The sequence below is a fragment of the Zosterops lateralis genome (assembly GCF_965231275.1).
Source record: "Zosterops lateralis genome assembly, chromosome: 4".
Classification (NCBI taxonomy): Eukaryota; Metazoa; Chordata; class Aves; order Passeriformes; family Zosteropidae; genus Zosterops; species Zosterops lateralis.
In genome coordinates, this window is record NC_139765.1 from 10,458,418 (window position 1) to 10,473,926 (window position 15,509).

At 36.8% G+C, this 15,509-nt stretch overlaps 1 protein-coding gene across 1 annotated transcript in view; it reads right to left on the minus strand.

Moving 5' to 3' along the window:
- The window catches only part of PIK3C2G (phosphatidylinositol-4-phosphate 3-kinase catalytic subunit type 2 gamma), a 189,114-nt gene that overhangs the window by 124,800 nt on the left and 48,805 nt on the right, over positions 1 to 15,509 (minus strand). Inside the window, exons 11-13 of the mRNA XM_083859117.1 lie at positions 14,121 to 14,316; positions 11,274 to 11,396; positions 6,046 to 6,177 (exon numbers count right to left, since the gene is read on the minus strand). Of these exons, the coding sequence (XP_083715243.1) occupies positions 6,046 to 6,177; positions 11,274 to 11,396; positions 14,121 to 14,316 (451 nt within the window). The remainder of the gene's footprint in view (positions 1 to 6,045; positions 6,178 to 11,273; positions 11,397 to 14,120; positions 14,317 to 15,509) is intronic.

Below are 15,509 nucleotides of genomic sequence, written 5' to 3' on the forward strand. Positions count from 1 at the left end.
AACAAGTTAGCACTCGGAGGAAAGCAATTGTGTGATATGAAATCTCTCTCATTTAGGTAGACGATGTGAATGAGGATGTGGTCAATGGTGATTCAAAAAGGTTTTCCTGTGATGTGTACTCAGATGACCTTTAATAAATGAGTTGCATCTCTTCAACTAACCCTTTGTTGACAAAGATTTACACCATAATTTGAACTAATTGGCACTTTTGTTAGAAGGGAGAGGAGTAGCTGAGAATAAATGAACATGAAGACTAAATTACCCTTTTGAGCCCTCATTACTGCTAATCACTTTCATATTGTGCTCTAAAACTATGGGGACCTTTAAAAAAGAATGCATACAGTGAATTTTTTTTTTCCTGGGAAACCTGTGTAGACAAGTACAAGAAGTAGTATAGACCTCAGAGATGCTGTAGATGTGTTTGAGACCTTTCCTGAGCTCATTATTTCAACTCATTTACACCTGGAACAGATGTGCCTAAAGACTGTCCAGGAAGACAAAGAAGAATCTTTGAAGGCAGATGAGCTTCTAAGAGATAAAGAAAATTTAATAGGAAAGCAAAAGTCATGCAAAAAAGCAGAGCAAAAGAAGGAATTAATTCACTACTTCCCATGGGCAGGCAGGTGTTCAGCCATCTCCACAGGAGCAGGGCCCCCCATCACAGGAACAGTGACTTGGGGAGACAAGCCAAATGTCTCCACTTTTTCTCCTTTATCCCCCCCAGTTTTATACACTGAGAATGATGTCCCATGGTCTGGAATATCCCTCTGGTCAGTTTGGGTCACCTGTTCTGGCTGTGTCTCCTCCCAGGCACCCCCAACTTCCTTGCCAGTGTGGCAACATGAAAAGAAGAAAAGGCCTTGGCCCTGTGCTAGCCCTGTTTAGAAGAAACAAAACCACCTCTATGTTATCAACTGTAACAGCATAAATCCAAACCACAGCTCCATATCAGGCACTGGGGAGAAAATTAATGCTACTCCAACCCAAATCAGCACACCCAGAAAACTTTGGGGCATTACAAGCACAGTCAATATTCCTCAGAACAGTCGGATTTTGGGCACAGAAATAAAACAGTATCAGCAGCCAAGTAGATGAATGAAACAGGGAAAAGATGCTTCATTATTTTTAGAAAAAAGAAGCAGGTGAGAGTGGAGGATCCATTCATAAAATGAAGGGATTAGCATCATGAGCATGATAACCATATCCTTTAGTGAACAGACAGATTCTTCTCTCTGCTATCTGGCTCTGCTGATGAGCTTAGGAAGGTCACTCCCTATTCCGCCTACCATTCCAGTTTTTCCATCTGTGAGGTGAGGGTAATGGCCTTTTAAAGACTTGTATAATGAACACAGACACAGAAAATGGTTTTCATGTAACAACTTCACTATCAAGCAGTTCAGAAAGTGAATATTCTGCTCTGTGCCTACTGCCATTTATTTATTTTGGAATTGCACAGATTCCCTTCTCTTCTTTATTCCTGGAGCTAAAAAACCTTTTCCATCTTGCTACAGAAAACAACATTGCTATTTAAAGGCAGCTCAAATTATCCTAACTTGAAAAAGTCAACCTTATGCCCTGAAGTCCCATGGCAGGCTTCCCTCACCACACCCCAAGAAGAAAGTTTTGCTGCTTGCTTTGCCTGATTTGGAAATACCAAAATAAATTGTGGTAGAATCAGTGAAGCCAGAGCCATGGGAACTGTGAGGGATATTGCAACTCCCCAGTTGCCCCAAATGATGGATTTCCAGTTTGTTAATCAGCTCCGAATCACTAAACTGTTCAGCCCAAGAGACAAATGCAGTTTCTGATGTGAAGGAATAGAAGGTTGGCACAGAGGCTTCCAAATGCTTTTAGAACAGCCTCCAGCATCTAATGAAAATTCTTGATACAAGATGCACCATCTAAGGCCCTACTGGCACTGATTTAGGGCTGCTGTATAAAGTCAACTACCTGACGAGGCTGAGAAAAGCAGATATGATGGCTCACCTACTGGGCTAGCAGGCAGCTACACTCGTTATCACCATGTTCATTCATAAATGTATTAAACATTAGAGAAGGGTTACTGCTTAGGCTGAATAAAGCAAGAAAATTAGGACAAAGTACCGTGTAAAAATAATGTAAGTGTCCCCAAACCTGACATTTTAAGTCTCAGAAGTTCAGAGTTGAGCTTAAGTTTAAAGGAAATGCAAAGCTGCTAAAATAAATTAAAAATACCCTGACCATATCTTATGACCCAAGCAGTCTTAATTCTGCACAGGAATGATACTGTGAAATAACACCTTTATTATAATTACTAGCATTACAGAGTTCTAGAAAATTCAAAATAGAGACAATTTTCAACTGCAAAGTAATGATAAATGTACTGCAGATATAAAGACCACAACCTCCATCCCCACAGTTTCTAGTTTAAATATCTTCCCTAAATTTTTAGGATAAATTTGCAAGCAATAATTACATCGAGTACAAAATTAACTGGTTATTCCAGACTTTGAAAAAAAAAAATTGCCTTTATGTTCCTGATTACTTTGTAATTTTTGTTCCAGAAAGATAAAGTCACAAAATTAGTTTACAAGCAATGATTTTAGAGTAAACAACTCTGTTTAGGCAACCCTTGAAAAATACTTTCAGGAAGTCAGTTTGATAAGCAGGAATCCCAACATGTGTTTGGCTAAGACGACACTGTATATCCAGCAGCTAATCATGTTATAAATCTGCACACTGCAAGAAAACTGTCAGCAGAGTGAAAGATAACACTAAAATTCAGGAAATAATGTAAATTAAACAAATTTTAAGTTTGCTAAACATCTGTTCACTGACAAATCTTTAGCAACAACAAAAACCCTGAAGCTGGCCAAATTCTTGAAGACATTTTTAGGTATTGTATGGTTTGAAAATGAGCCAGGTACAAAGAAGAGATTGCAATATAAAATAATAAGTAATATACTTTAAATAAAGAGCTAGGTTTGTTTTTTTAATAAATATATATATATATCTACTTCTCATACAAATCTGATTAATTTATTTTTAGAGGAGAATGGGAGTGGTAAACTCTCAGCAAATAGCCAGAGGCCTTTGATCTGGCAAGAGACTTTAACATGGTCATATCCAAAAGCAGGAGAAACTTCACACGTTTTGAAACAGAAGAAAAGAATTTTTATACATGTTAAAATATGTTCATTTTTAAAAAATCTTCAGTTCAAATTAAATGTAAAGCATTAAAATAAAGAGATGTGACCATACAATGAATATAATGACTTGGGAAGAGAAATTAGATACAAAACTTACAAAGAGGAACAAATTCAGAGACTTTTTAATAAGTATTCTTTTGTCTTAACAGATCAAGACTCTAATTAATACCTGGGAATAACACAAAACTGTTTTTTTTTCCTCTTTTCTCTTTAACATAAGCCAAACAACTTCAAATAGAATTTCTGTGGTTTTAATCAGATGATGATATAACAGGACAGAAATGAGGAGCAATATTAAAAACAAAACCAAAAACAAAACAAAAACCAAAAAAAACAACAAAACACTTTGACATTTATTAATTTTCTTTTTCCAATGTTTAACAAAGCAATCTTTATTTTTCTTTTTGTCAAGCATCTGCATAGGAAAAGAGGAGCCACATTCTGTCCTTATCTTCCCTGACCCTGAGAAAAGACCAACTGGGACAAGGATTTGAACCAGGATGTTTGATGACCCAGGCAAATACCTCAGGGCAGCTGGCTTCCCCAAAGAGCTTATTTCTGTCCTTTCCCCAGCAAATTAAATTCTAGACTTAAGAATGTTAAGACTTTTTTAGAACTCAAATTCACCTCTGAGGAAAGTTTTATTTTGAGAAAGTGTTATTTTCCAAGCTAGAAATGTTTTGTCAAAGATTTTCTGGTCAGATTCCTTTAATCTCTTTATACACATTTACAGAGTTTGTTATTTAAAAACCCTAATACCATAATCTTTGCAGTAATACAAGGTGCTCTTGACATATTAGCATGACACTGGAGGTACAAATCTTTTCTTGGTAAATGCTTACAAGTTCAGAAGTACTCCTTTGACATAAGTCTGGAACTTTAGTTGCATTCCAGCAGCAAGGGGAGTTTCAGGGCAATTCTTTTTTTCAAACCAGTCTGTCTATCAATTGAAATCACAGGGAATGAATAATCCCATGGAGCTGTGGTTGGCCAAAGGAGAAAAAGCCATTTAGGCTTCTTTGTGGTAGTAATTACTGTAATTGTAAATGACACAGCTATCAGATTAGGGGGTGTTGAACATGCTATTCCTAAATCATTCCTGCAACAACTCAACCTTGATTTCTGCTTTGAAGGGTCGTTTCAGCAGTGATCTCTACAATTACATAGCAAATACAAGAAAAGTAGCCCTCTGTCCCCTTCACTGTGCTGACTGTGTGTTCCAGGGGAGAATGGTGCCATTTTTCAGTCAAATTTTTGAAACTGTCAGGGTGGTGTGGGGATCTACCTAATGGAAACCAGTGTGCTTGCTCTGATAGCACACATGAAAAAATACACCTCACAGGGAGCTGAGGACTTTCAGGCCTTCCAAAAGTCATTCCTTTTAGACTTGAATGCTGGAAAATAAGAAAATCTGCAGAGCAACAGAGGTCCTCAAGAGCAGAATTCTCGTATAGGCACCTTTGGGGGTAAATGGGATAAGTGTTCCCTCATTAAGGTATCATGCCTCAAACATATTTCATGCTTTCTTTAAAAATACACGCACAAGGGAAGAGTGAAGTGCCCTTAAGACTAACAATTAAAGGAAAGTCATTGGATAATTTGCCCAAGCAATCCTTGCAGCAGAGATTTGATTCATGCTTTTTTCCCTTCCTTCAAGCATTTTTTACTTCAAACTAAAATGCCCTGAACACTAAGTTACAAAAGAGCAGAGTAACCTTGAATTTTCTCTGAAAAGATGGAAAAAGCATCTAGTCCAGTCCACATTATTTCCTACACTTCTCAGCTTAAAAGGTTAAGGAAATGCAAGGACTTTCAAATACAGCAAATTAATACCTGCAATCACATTTTTTTGTTTGTTTTATTTGGTTTTAAATGGTGATTGACACCATATAGAGAAGTGGATCAAGACATCTTATGATAAGGAAAGATCTTAGAGGTGAATGCTACTGCAGAAACTTGGGGGGCTTGAACATCTACCTCTATTGCACAGAGAGTATTACAGGACTATTAGTAGAAATAAATAAATATAAAAAGATAAATAAATAAATAAAATCAAAAAAGATAAGTATATAAATAATAATAAAAAATGACTCACTGCAAAGACTCAGTGTAGATTCAGAGGTCTCAGTGCTACTGAAACATTTAGAGCACTGCCGAAAATGTACCTTGGATCTTTGTTTATACATCACTGCAGAGACATTCAAACTACAAGCCCTTTTAAACCACCATTGCATTGTGTACTGTGCAGAAAGAAGTGGTTAGAGAAGAGAATAAAGCTTCTAAAGTGGTGTGGAGAGTGAAAAGTGCTCATTGTGGTCACCACTAACTGCCTCAATTTAAACAGAATGAATGTGTGTGAGAACAGAAAAAACAAACAACCAAACAACAAACCACAAAAAAACCAATCATTGTGAAGAAGAAAGAGAAAAACTTGGCTAAAATAGAGGGAAGGGCCTTTCAACAGGCCCAGGGAACCTTATCCTAGGTGTTAAACAGTCACCTAAGCCAAGAAAAGTGAGAGGGAGGGAGAGATGAAAGAAAAAGAGAAGAGAAGAGAAGAGAAGAGAAGAGAAGAGAAGAGAAGAGAAGAGAAGAGAAGAGAAGAGAAGAGAAGAGAAGAGAAGAGAAGAGAAGAAGAAGAAAAGGAAGAGGAAAAGGAAAAGAGACCTATGTGTCTCTTACTGGCATGTGTCTCTTACTGGCAGGCACATCAAAAGCAGTTTTCTGTACCTGACCCTCTCAGTCTTATTACAGAAGGTCCTGAAATGAGTAATTTGTCTTTTACATTTCTCTCAGGTTGAGTGCAACACTATTCAAGAATGTTTTTTTTCTCCAGGTCATACAAAACTGAACTTACTCTTTTGCATACAATGGGGAGCACGTCCAAGCAAGCACTTCTGTATTTTTAGAGGTGCTGTTTACTCCCAGTAGTTTTATTGTCAGCATAGTTTCCCTCGGAAGAGCCTTGATTCGTAGAGGGAAGTTGACCCTAAAAGAAAATCAGAAAAGAGAAAAATAAAAGTTAAAATAATTTGAGCACTGTTACAACAAGTGAGTTCTTTCTACATTTTTCTAGATGCTCCAACACATATATTGAGGTATAAATTACAGAATTTGTACTCTGGAGGAAAATGCAGCTGACAGATCCTCTCAATACATCGAAGCGTATTGGCAACCATTAACCTGAGTCATTGCATTTGAGAAGAAGGCAGATAAAAACTCATTCATTTCAGTGGTAACTACTAGAGTTGGCAAAGGCAGGAAAAGCTTAATTAAATTTTTCTTTGGAATTACCTTATCAATGAAAGGCTATTTCAGAATCAACAACCCGTTAAAGGCGAATTGTAAAGCAGCAGTTATTGGCTGTCTTGTGTCTTCAGAGGAAAATACCACTTAAAAAACCAAGAGTTGCTCCTGAATATGATAATAATTCTCTTGTTCAGGTGTGCTTTGCTGATATGGTATTTCTTAACCACAGCTTAAAGGCAGATGTTGTCTTAACAGCAATAACAGGTTTGCACTTTTTTAGTGAGAAAATTCAGTTTTCGTCAATATTCATCTTGACTTTGCATTGACCATTAGCTTGCTTGGTCATTCAGTTCGTTTATACAGTTTATGAAAATTGATCTAAAATCATAACTGAGAATTATTTCAATAAGCCAGATAGTTTCATGCTGTATGGAATGTTCACACATGTAGTTACCCACACGTGTGCAAGTCTGCATTTTCTTTTCCTGAAGAAATATTTTTTGAGCCTTTCCCATGTATATTCAGTGGAAGCTCAAATTTCTCAAGTGGAGAGTAAAATTAATTACATTTTTTCTCTATAAACAAAATCAATATAAGAAGCTAGGAGCTGCAAGGATTATTCCACATTGATAATATAATCATTAAGAAAACAAAAGATCTGCATAAACTGGAAATTAAGAGAACAGAATAAAAGATAAATCTGAGTAATAGAGTGACAGAACAATGCAACTCAGCATTTTTAAAAAGATATGGTCACACTTAAACAGCAAGCAAAAGTAGAAACTTCATTTAAAAAGTATATTAGCCTGTAAAACTAAAGAATTATGAGTGCTAGAAGAAAGACGTGGTATAGTGAAAAGAAAAATCAGCATAAGATTTTGTTCCCTGTTCCAAATCTATCAAATTCCTATTGAATTTGAGAAAGTTTCCTTGAATGTGCTGGGGAGCTACTGAAAGAAAGGAGATGGGTTTCAGCTGAAAATATGAAGTACTCCAAATTAGCATTAATGTCAAAATTTCAGATCATCAGTCTTCCGACATTTGGAAATTATTCAAATTTGCACATCTTCCCCTTTGAATAACAAAACAAGACAGCCATTTCCCACTCTTTCTGATTACCATGAACAGAATTGAGAAGCAATTCTCAACCATCTTCCCACGTGTCCCTATTTATAGTTTCCAAGTTTGCTTTCCCTGTCTCATGCACTTTTCATTACTCATAATTAGTTAGAAACAGTTATTGGGAAATTGAACTGGTTTACCTGCTAAAAATAACAACTTCTGTCTTTTTCACTGAGAGGCCAACAACACTTGTTACATAAAAATGTTTGACAGAGTTAACTTTAAAGGACCATTAATGCTTTGAAGAGACAAAAATAAAAAAACAAGACATGCATTTTGTGATACAGACAATTGTTAACACTCTATCTGAACCCTGAGCAGTGAAGAACTCTCAGTATTATCCCTGCAGAAGGCAAATGCTTGCCAGGGTTTCCCTAGGACACATATACCACAACTTCTAGCAGGAAAAGAGCCTGGAAACTGGACAAGTTACACATCCCAAGTGTTAAGTATGGGCCAAAGAGGACCAAAAATTCCCTTCTGGAGACATGTAATACATAAAGAAGAGGAACATCTGTATTCTTTTAAGAACTTGAATTAATGCCTATCTGAATTTACCCAGTTGGTGTCACCCTTTGTGACTGTAGGAGGCTGAGCCAAATGGGTGACTAAGAAGAAAGGGATGGAACTCCGGCCCGGACAAAGGAACTGCTCATTGAGGAGTTCACAGTTATCAGATAATGTTGTACAACTTGTTTCCTACAAACACTCAACACAGAAGAGCTCTGAGGCAACCCAGGCTGTGTCCTGAAAGAATGGAAACAAAACAGGGAAGCCAAGCAAAATACGGGGAAGAGGGAAACCCAATGCTGAGAAAGTATCTGAGGTGATAAATGGCTTCATGTCAATTCTACACTTTGTGTCTGTAGGTTTACATAAATTATGAAGGGTAGAAAAAGAGGAGATGGTGAAATAAATACATTAGGAGCAACCAGCTAAGACCAAAGGAAATAACTAAGAGATCTCAGCCACTGAAAAATGAAACTGATGAGACAATAAGGGGGACAAACTTGGACTTTACACATTATAAGCTAAATGGTACCAGCCTGTTTGGACTCTGCACCAAGAAGACAATCACACTTTCCAAAGGTAATGTACAAGTTCTAAAGCAAAACCATACTCTCAAAAAAGAACAAACAGAAGAAGCACTATACAAGGCAACCTCCTTAGGTATCAAATTATTCCCATTGTTTCTGAGAACATTCTAGGAAAGGTTAAATATGACAACAGACTTGAATAGAAGTTCATATTTTATACATAAAATCCCATCAAATTAAAATTCAGACATTAACTGGTTAAATCACTTGAAAATAGAAACTAAATTAATGAAAATCAGCAACTAAAGCAAGGCTTGTTTTTAGTGGAAACTCTACCTAGATTCCTAATCACCAAAACACTACTTGCCATTTTTTTCCCCCGTTCAAATCAATACAAATGTAATATCAGAACTCGTTTTGAATTAGCCAGGTTTATTTTATGGCCTGAATGATCCATAGCTATATAGAGAATATCTGATTTCCTAATATAATAGATCCTCTTCCTGGTGCTGCATTTTTAACAGCTGTGATCAGCTTCTTTGGGCAACATATGCCTCACCACCCTCAGAGTAAAGAATTTCTGACTAACATCTAATCTAAACCTCCTCTCCATTTAAGGCTGCCAGATGATCTAAAATGCTCACCTGGCATCTCTGTTTTGACTCAAAAAGAGCATTCTTTCACAAAACTCAGATCTGGATACATGCTAAACATACAAAAATAATGGCATACCTGGTTCCTCAGATTCTCAGCCTGCACCTCAGGACAAGGGGTTCAAGAAACCTCTCCTCATGTACTGAGACTTAAACAAATCTAGGTCAATGAGTTGGAGGCAGAAAATACATGAATACCTTTAATGTTTGAGGGAAATATTCAAAATCCTGCCAGACAGATATAAATTTTCAGGTTTTTACTTTGGAATCTATTTGAAATGGATTTTGATTTTTTTTTTTTTTTTTTAATCACGCAACAGTAAAAAATAAAAAGGTGTTCTTATAAACTTATGCTATTATGTGTCACACACTTCTAGATCTGACATTAAGAGCTTCTTACAAACATCTATGACCTATGAAAGGATTTGGTCTGCATATTTAATTTCTTCTTTTTCCAATAAGCTTTTGGATGGAATTGTGCACATTTAATAATGATTTTTCAAGGGAGAAGTTTCAATGGAAAGCCTGAAGCTTCAGCTTGATTGCTTCAAATTTTCATGAAATGGAAGCAGAGCAGAGTTTCTGCTTCGGTTACGCTAAAAATTTATTTCTATTCTGTCTTTTGTTTCAGAAAATGTTTTGTAGCATGCATTCCAGAAAAGCATTAGCCACCTTTTAGAAGCCAAAACTGCTCATAAGGAATATAATCCTCCTCATATTCTTCTATGTTATCTGCCAATATGTACCATGAGAAACTACTTGACCAAAACTTGGACAAGGTGAAAATTCCTACAGAGGAAAAGGGAATGATATGATTTTTTAAACACAAGGACAGCAGCTACTTTCCAATAGTACTGAGGGTTATGTACTTAAATGCTACAATTGAGGCACCAAAGCAGATGTTAAACCCTAAAATAACTTCTTTGGATACTTAGCAGAAGTGCACCCATTTTGTTTCTTAATCATAGGGCAGACATAGTAATCTCCCTATATCTCTTCACTAAGATAAATGTGTTTCACATGAAAAGCTCTTCTTCCATTCGACCAGTTTGAAACTGTTGTGTGTCTCAGAAAAAGGCAAACAGAAGTTGTCAATTACAATCTGTATTCAATTGTAATTAAAAAGAAAAAAACCCTAGACCAAACTTTTTCAGACTTGTGGCCTTTGCTCAATTCTAATGTAATCAAGCTGCTTTCAGATTTAGAGTACAGCAAACAGTGATGCAAAGTACCAAAAATATCAAGGATTGTACATATAAATATATCATTCTCAAGAAGCTAAAAGAATTCCATATCACCATCAAATCATAAAAACCCCATATTTCTCTCTCATCTATTGCAAATATGCATTTATTCAGGCCATTGCCTTTAATGAATGTTGTTTGAATGTGAGATTAACAGGTAACAGGCAGCCTTTACCGAAAATTCCAGTCTCAAATTAAGGTCCTCATTGTAAAACTGTAGATCCTTCTTACAAAAAAAACCCCCAAAAAACCAAAACAACAAGCAACCAAATAAAATAGCCCCCCAAAATTTAAACAAACAAATATAACCCCAACCTAACAACCCCAACAGCCTGGCTGGTAAAAAAAGAACCTTGGAGAAATGTTACATTTGCTTCTCAAGCTGGATTGCAGATGTACTGAAGGTAGATCCAAAAGGTGGAATTCCTCATAATAACAGAATTTCAGCCTTTGGTTGCACCTGCTTTCAGTTCCAGTACTCCTGGATGCCTCCAGTGAATAAAAGCTCTTTACTGACCAGCTTACCTTAGCTTATTGTCAGACCTGACTTACCTTAGTCCTATTTTCCTTCCTCTGGCTGTCCCATTTCTTTCTCATTCTAATCTCTCTACATTTCTGTGAATTCTGTGCAGTTTAATTGTCTCAGAAGAACATCCATTTAAAAAAAGATGTGTGGGGTTTTTTTGTAGTTGGATTTTGGTTTTTTTTTTTTTTTTTAATGAATATTGGATGTGTAATAGCTGCCAGACAAACATATATCAAACACAGACCAAAACTTACTTCTCATTCCAGTCAGCCAGGAAAAAGAAGGATCTTTTAATTGGAGTATTTTTGCAAATCTTCACTTGACATATCGTCTTCCCAGCATAAGTCAGTAAACAGGAAAAAGAGAAAACTTTGTAGCTACAAAACAGAAAAAAATAAATTATAAACTACTACCTCTAGCACAGTATATTTGGAGTTAATCACTCAGGAACTTATGAAAATCCATCCTTACATGAGAAAAGGAATGATAATAATTCATATTATATTAATGTGTGCATGGAGGGTTTTTTTTTTTTTTTTTTTTTTTTCCCTTCAAGTTCAGAATTGAAGAGAAGTCTTAAAGACACCTGGGTTCTGTTCCATGCTTTTGACATTAATTATTTTTTTCCACTGTTGCAGTGAATGAAAATTTGGACACGAATGAAGTTGTTGGTACTTGCTCATCACAGAGTCAACGAGAAATCTCCCACCTGGAGAAATGTATCCAGCTCTGGGGGCTCTCAATGCATGAAACTCATGGAACTGTCAGAGCAGGTCCAGAGGGGGACAGAAAGCTGCTCAGAGGGCTGGGGCATCTTTCCTGTGAGGACTGACAGAGTGGGGGCTGTTCAGCCTGGAGAAGAAAAGACTCCAGGGAGACTTTGGAGCACCCTCCAGCAGAGAAAGGGAGCTGGGGAGGGATATTTTACGAGGGAATGGACTGATAGGGCAAGGAAAGGCTTTAAACTGAAGTAGGGTAGATTTAGATTAGGCATTAGGAGGAAATTCTTTACTGTGAGGGTGGTGAGGCCCTAGCACAGGTTGTCCAGAGAAGCTGTGGCTGCCCCATCCTGAAAGTGTCCAAGGCCAGACTGGATGGGGCTCTGAGCAACCTGGGATAGCGGAAAGAGTCCCTACCCATGGCAGGGGCTGGAATGGGATGATATTTAAGGTTCTTTTCAACCCAGGGTATTTTATGATTCTATTTATACCTTCTTTTCCCAATCTATAAAAAAGCAGATTAATACTAAAGGGAATATATGCATTTTTTTACAGCAGAAGCATTAAAGCCCTCTGTGTTGGCCTTCAGAAGGTGAACTGAGTAGCTTCAGAGTGAAATTTAGGTCTGGGAATAGCTCTTGTTTCACATTCCTCTTACTGAAATCTTTTAAAATATTAGTGAAAACAGATTATAAATGACTAATGTTCCTTATTAGTCTTGTAACTTCCAGATCTTCCTGCCAGGCTCAGCTTTAGAGCTCATTCTGGACAAGAATGATGAACATGGGAAACAGTCAAATGTGAACAGGAAATCTGAGGCAGTCGCAGATTGAAGGTGCCTGACTTTGCCATATTTATAAGAATGATTGTTTGTCTCTTCCAGAACATGAAAATGTATTTTATAATTATTATAGCAGATTTGTTTTTTACTTTTGCACTCTTTTTAATTTTATTTTTTTAGTTATTTAATTTTTTTTATTGAAAGAAATTTATCTGTAGTCTGCAGTACCTATGAGGCATCAGCTCAGAGAAGGAAAAATCACCTTGTTGAACTAGGAAATACTTCCCCTACTGTCTAAACTTTACAAAGAGTTGGAGGGTAGTTCAGGAAATAAAAGGCTCTAATATAATCAAATGATTAAGTTCTGCTATTTAAACAAAAGTACCTACACATAATATAATATATATTATAATATGTATTCTTTCTTATGGAATTCATTTTATACATTATACATATGCAGGAATTTAGACATGTTCAAACACATGTTAAAACAGCTGCAAGATCATAAGGTGACATTTGGAAAGGGAGCATGAGATCAATAACACTGCCAGCATGAATTCATGCAGTGCAGGAAAATAAGAATGGGGAACACGGCTGTGAACAATGTCAATAAAAGAACTTGAGGAAACCAAGTGTTAGAGCAGCAGTTCATGTTAAGAAATCCATGCTAGTTATGAATATTGGAAAGACTGGAAAGGGAGATTAGGAGGAAGAAATATTCTCATTTTTATATGCTTGAACATTGCATTGAAGTCATCAGTGGCCTTCAGGCTGTGTGTAATATCACATTTTTCTGGTAAAACAAAATGCAGTGGGAATGGTTTAACCATCTGAAATCAGGATAGGGATTATAGTTCTGTATTTATTACCCTAACTAATGCAAAATCTCTCAGGTTTTTGTTAAAAGGCTAATTACAGGCAATGCTGTATAGTGCAGTCTAATGCAAAGGATCCCACAGTCATTTGGGATTGAAGGTAAAGAGGGAGCAATGGGAAAATCAACATAAACTTTGAGAACAACTTTTTGACTCATAAAAATGATGCTACCAGACTGTGTTCACCTGTCCCCCTTTGATCACACTGGAGTGGTAAAAGAACATCAGTTTTGCTCAGACTAGGAAAAACAGCTACTTGATGAGACAACTAGTTTTAGAAGAGAATATTTCTATTAGCTTTTTATTAAGTTGTCTCTTTTTTCTATTAAAGCTGTTTCCTTTTGTTTTCCTGTGTTATGCTGGTAGTAGCTACACTTGGATCTCTAAACTTTAATCACATCTATGAGGGGCATCACCAATCCAGGTGCTTTGCCACATGACACAGTTTGAACACACCAAGAACAAAAATTGCTGAGAAAACCTCGCTGAGATTGGGTTCAAGCAAAAGCACCTCTGTGTTTAACATGGCAAACTGGCCTCCAGCTCTTCCAGTTACCTGTCCTGCAGAGACCAGAGCAAACCCCAATTCAAACACCCTTGGTGTGCATCACACAGCCTCTAACATCAGTTTAGGACCACCACCAAAGCAGCAGAGGGGAGCTGGTATCTGTGAAAAATGACTGCTGTCAAAGAGACAACACATCTCCTTTTGAACCCTCCTCCTACCTGGTCACCCAGGCTTCTGGGATGTTATGGGCAGCACAAACAGTGAAGCTCAGCTGGGAATTTAGGCTGATGTCCACACATAAAGGGCTCTTAAGTATGCTTGCAAGCTGGAAATTTGCATCAAAGCTGCTGCTGTAGGCGTGGATGAGACGAGAGATGGCCGTGGAGAGCTCGGTCACAGCAGCCTCTATTAACACTGAGAGGAGACAGAGGAATAAATAAAGGTTAGCAATAGGTCATTTGTGAAGAACTATATTTATCCTAAATCATCAGTTATGTCTTTGAAATGCTTCCTAATAAAATTTAATTAAAATGACATAACCTACAACTGAAGCCAATTAGCCATCTGTGCATCTGAAACCAGCCTTAGCTCATTTCTGGTGTATCATTAAGAGACTTTCATTACAGTGCTTTCAAATTAAGGCATTTTCAAATTAAGGCATTTTCAAAGTAAGCATTTTCAATTACAGCAAGCTACTGTGTACCTCAGATATGCCATTTCAGCTTTTGAGTTTCTTGTGCTGGAAGGATTTTTATTAAGTAGGTATTTTGTCATTTCAGCAGCTAAGTAGTTACTTACTTCAAGGGAACTGGCCAGGCAGCAGTAGAAGGGAGAAAAGGCACTGGTTAAATTTTAAGACTATAAAACTGTTACAACTGTAGGTAAACAATTAATAAACAATATAAAACAGAAGCCACAATCAGAAAAAAATCAGCATTAAGGTGGTCAAGTGTTGGTGATAATATGACACAAAAATGGACACTGAAATACATATCTGTACAAACAGGTATGAACAGATACGAACACTGAAATACAGATCCATACAAACAGATATGAAATGCAAGTTGTCCTCTTGTTTGTGTTATCACTTAGTAACTGCAAACTAAATGATTAATTTGCACTGAACTCTTTTACATTCCAAGATCTTACCCACAGTGAAACCCGTGGAACCTTCTTAAGAGGTCCAGAAGAGGATATCAGCTGACTATTATTTGAACCATTACTTTATCTGAAAAGTACCACAATATTTTCATTAAGGACCAACAGCTCCTTGGGAGATTCCTTGCTTCCAATTTTTTCAAAGTAGTTGACAGGCAAATGTAGTGTAATAGCAAACCCCTTATTCATGAAAATTGGCCTGTTCAAGTCAGTGATTTCTAAATAGAACCTTCTCAGCATCTTCTTCTAAAGAGGGTAAAAGGTAGATCAGAATCTGTGAAAATGTATATTTTTAACACAAGTTATATTATAGGTGGTAAAGCAACATTTCAGATTTTGAAGAAGAAATGTATTCTATCTCAGCTAAACCACAGATAGAAGTCTGTGAGAAAAGGATTCCCGAATAATAAAGTCAGGAGAAAATACAATGGAATATTTTCCATAACAGA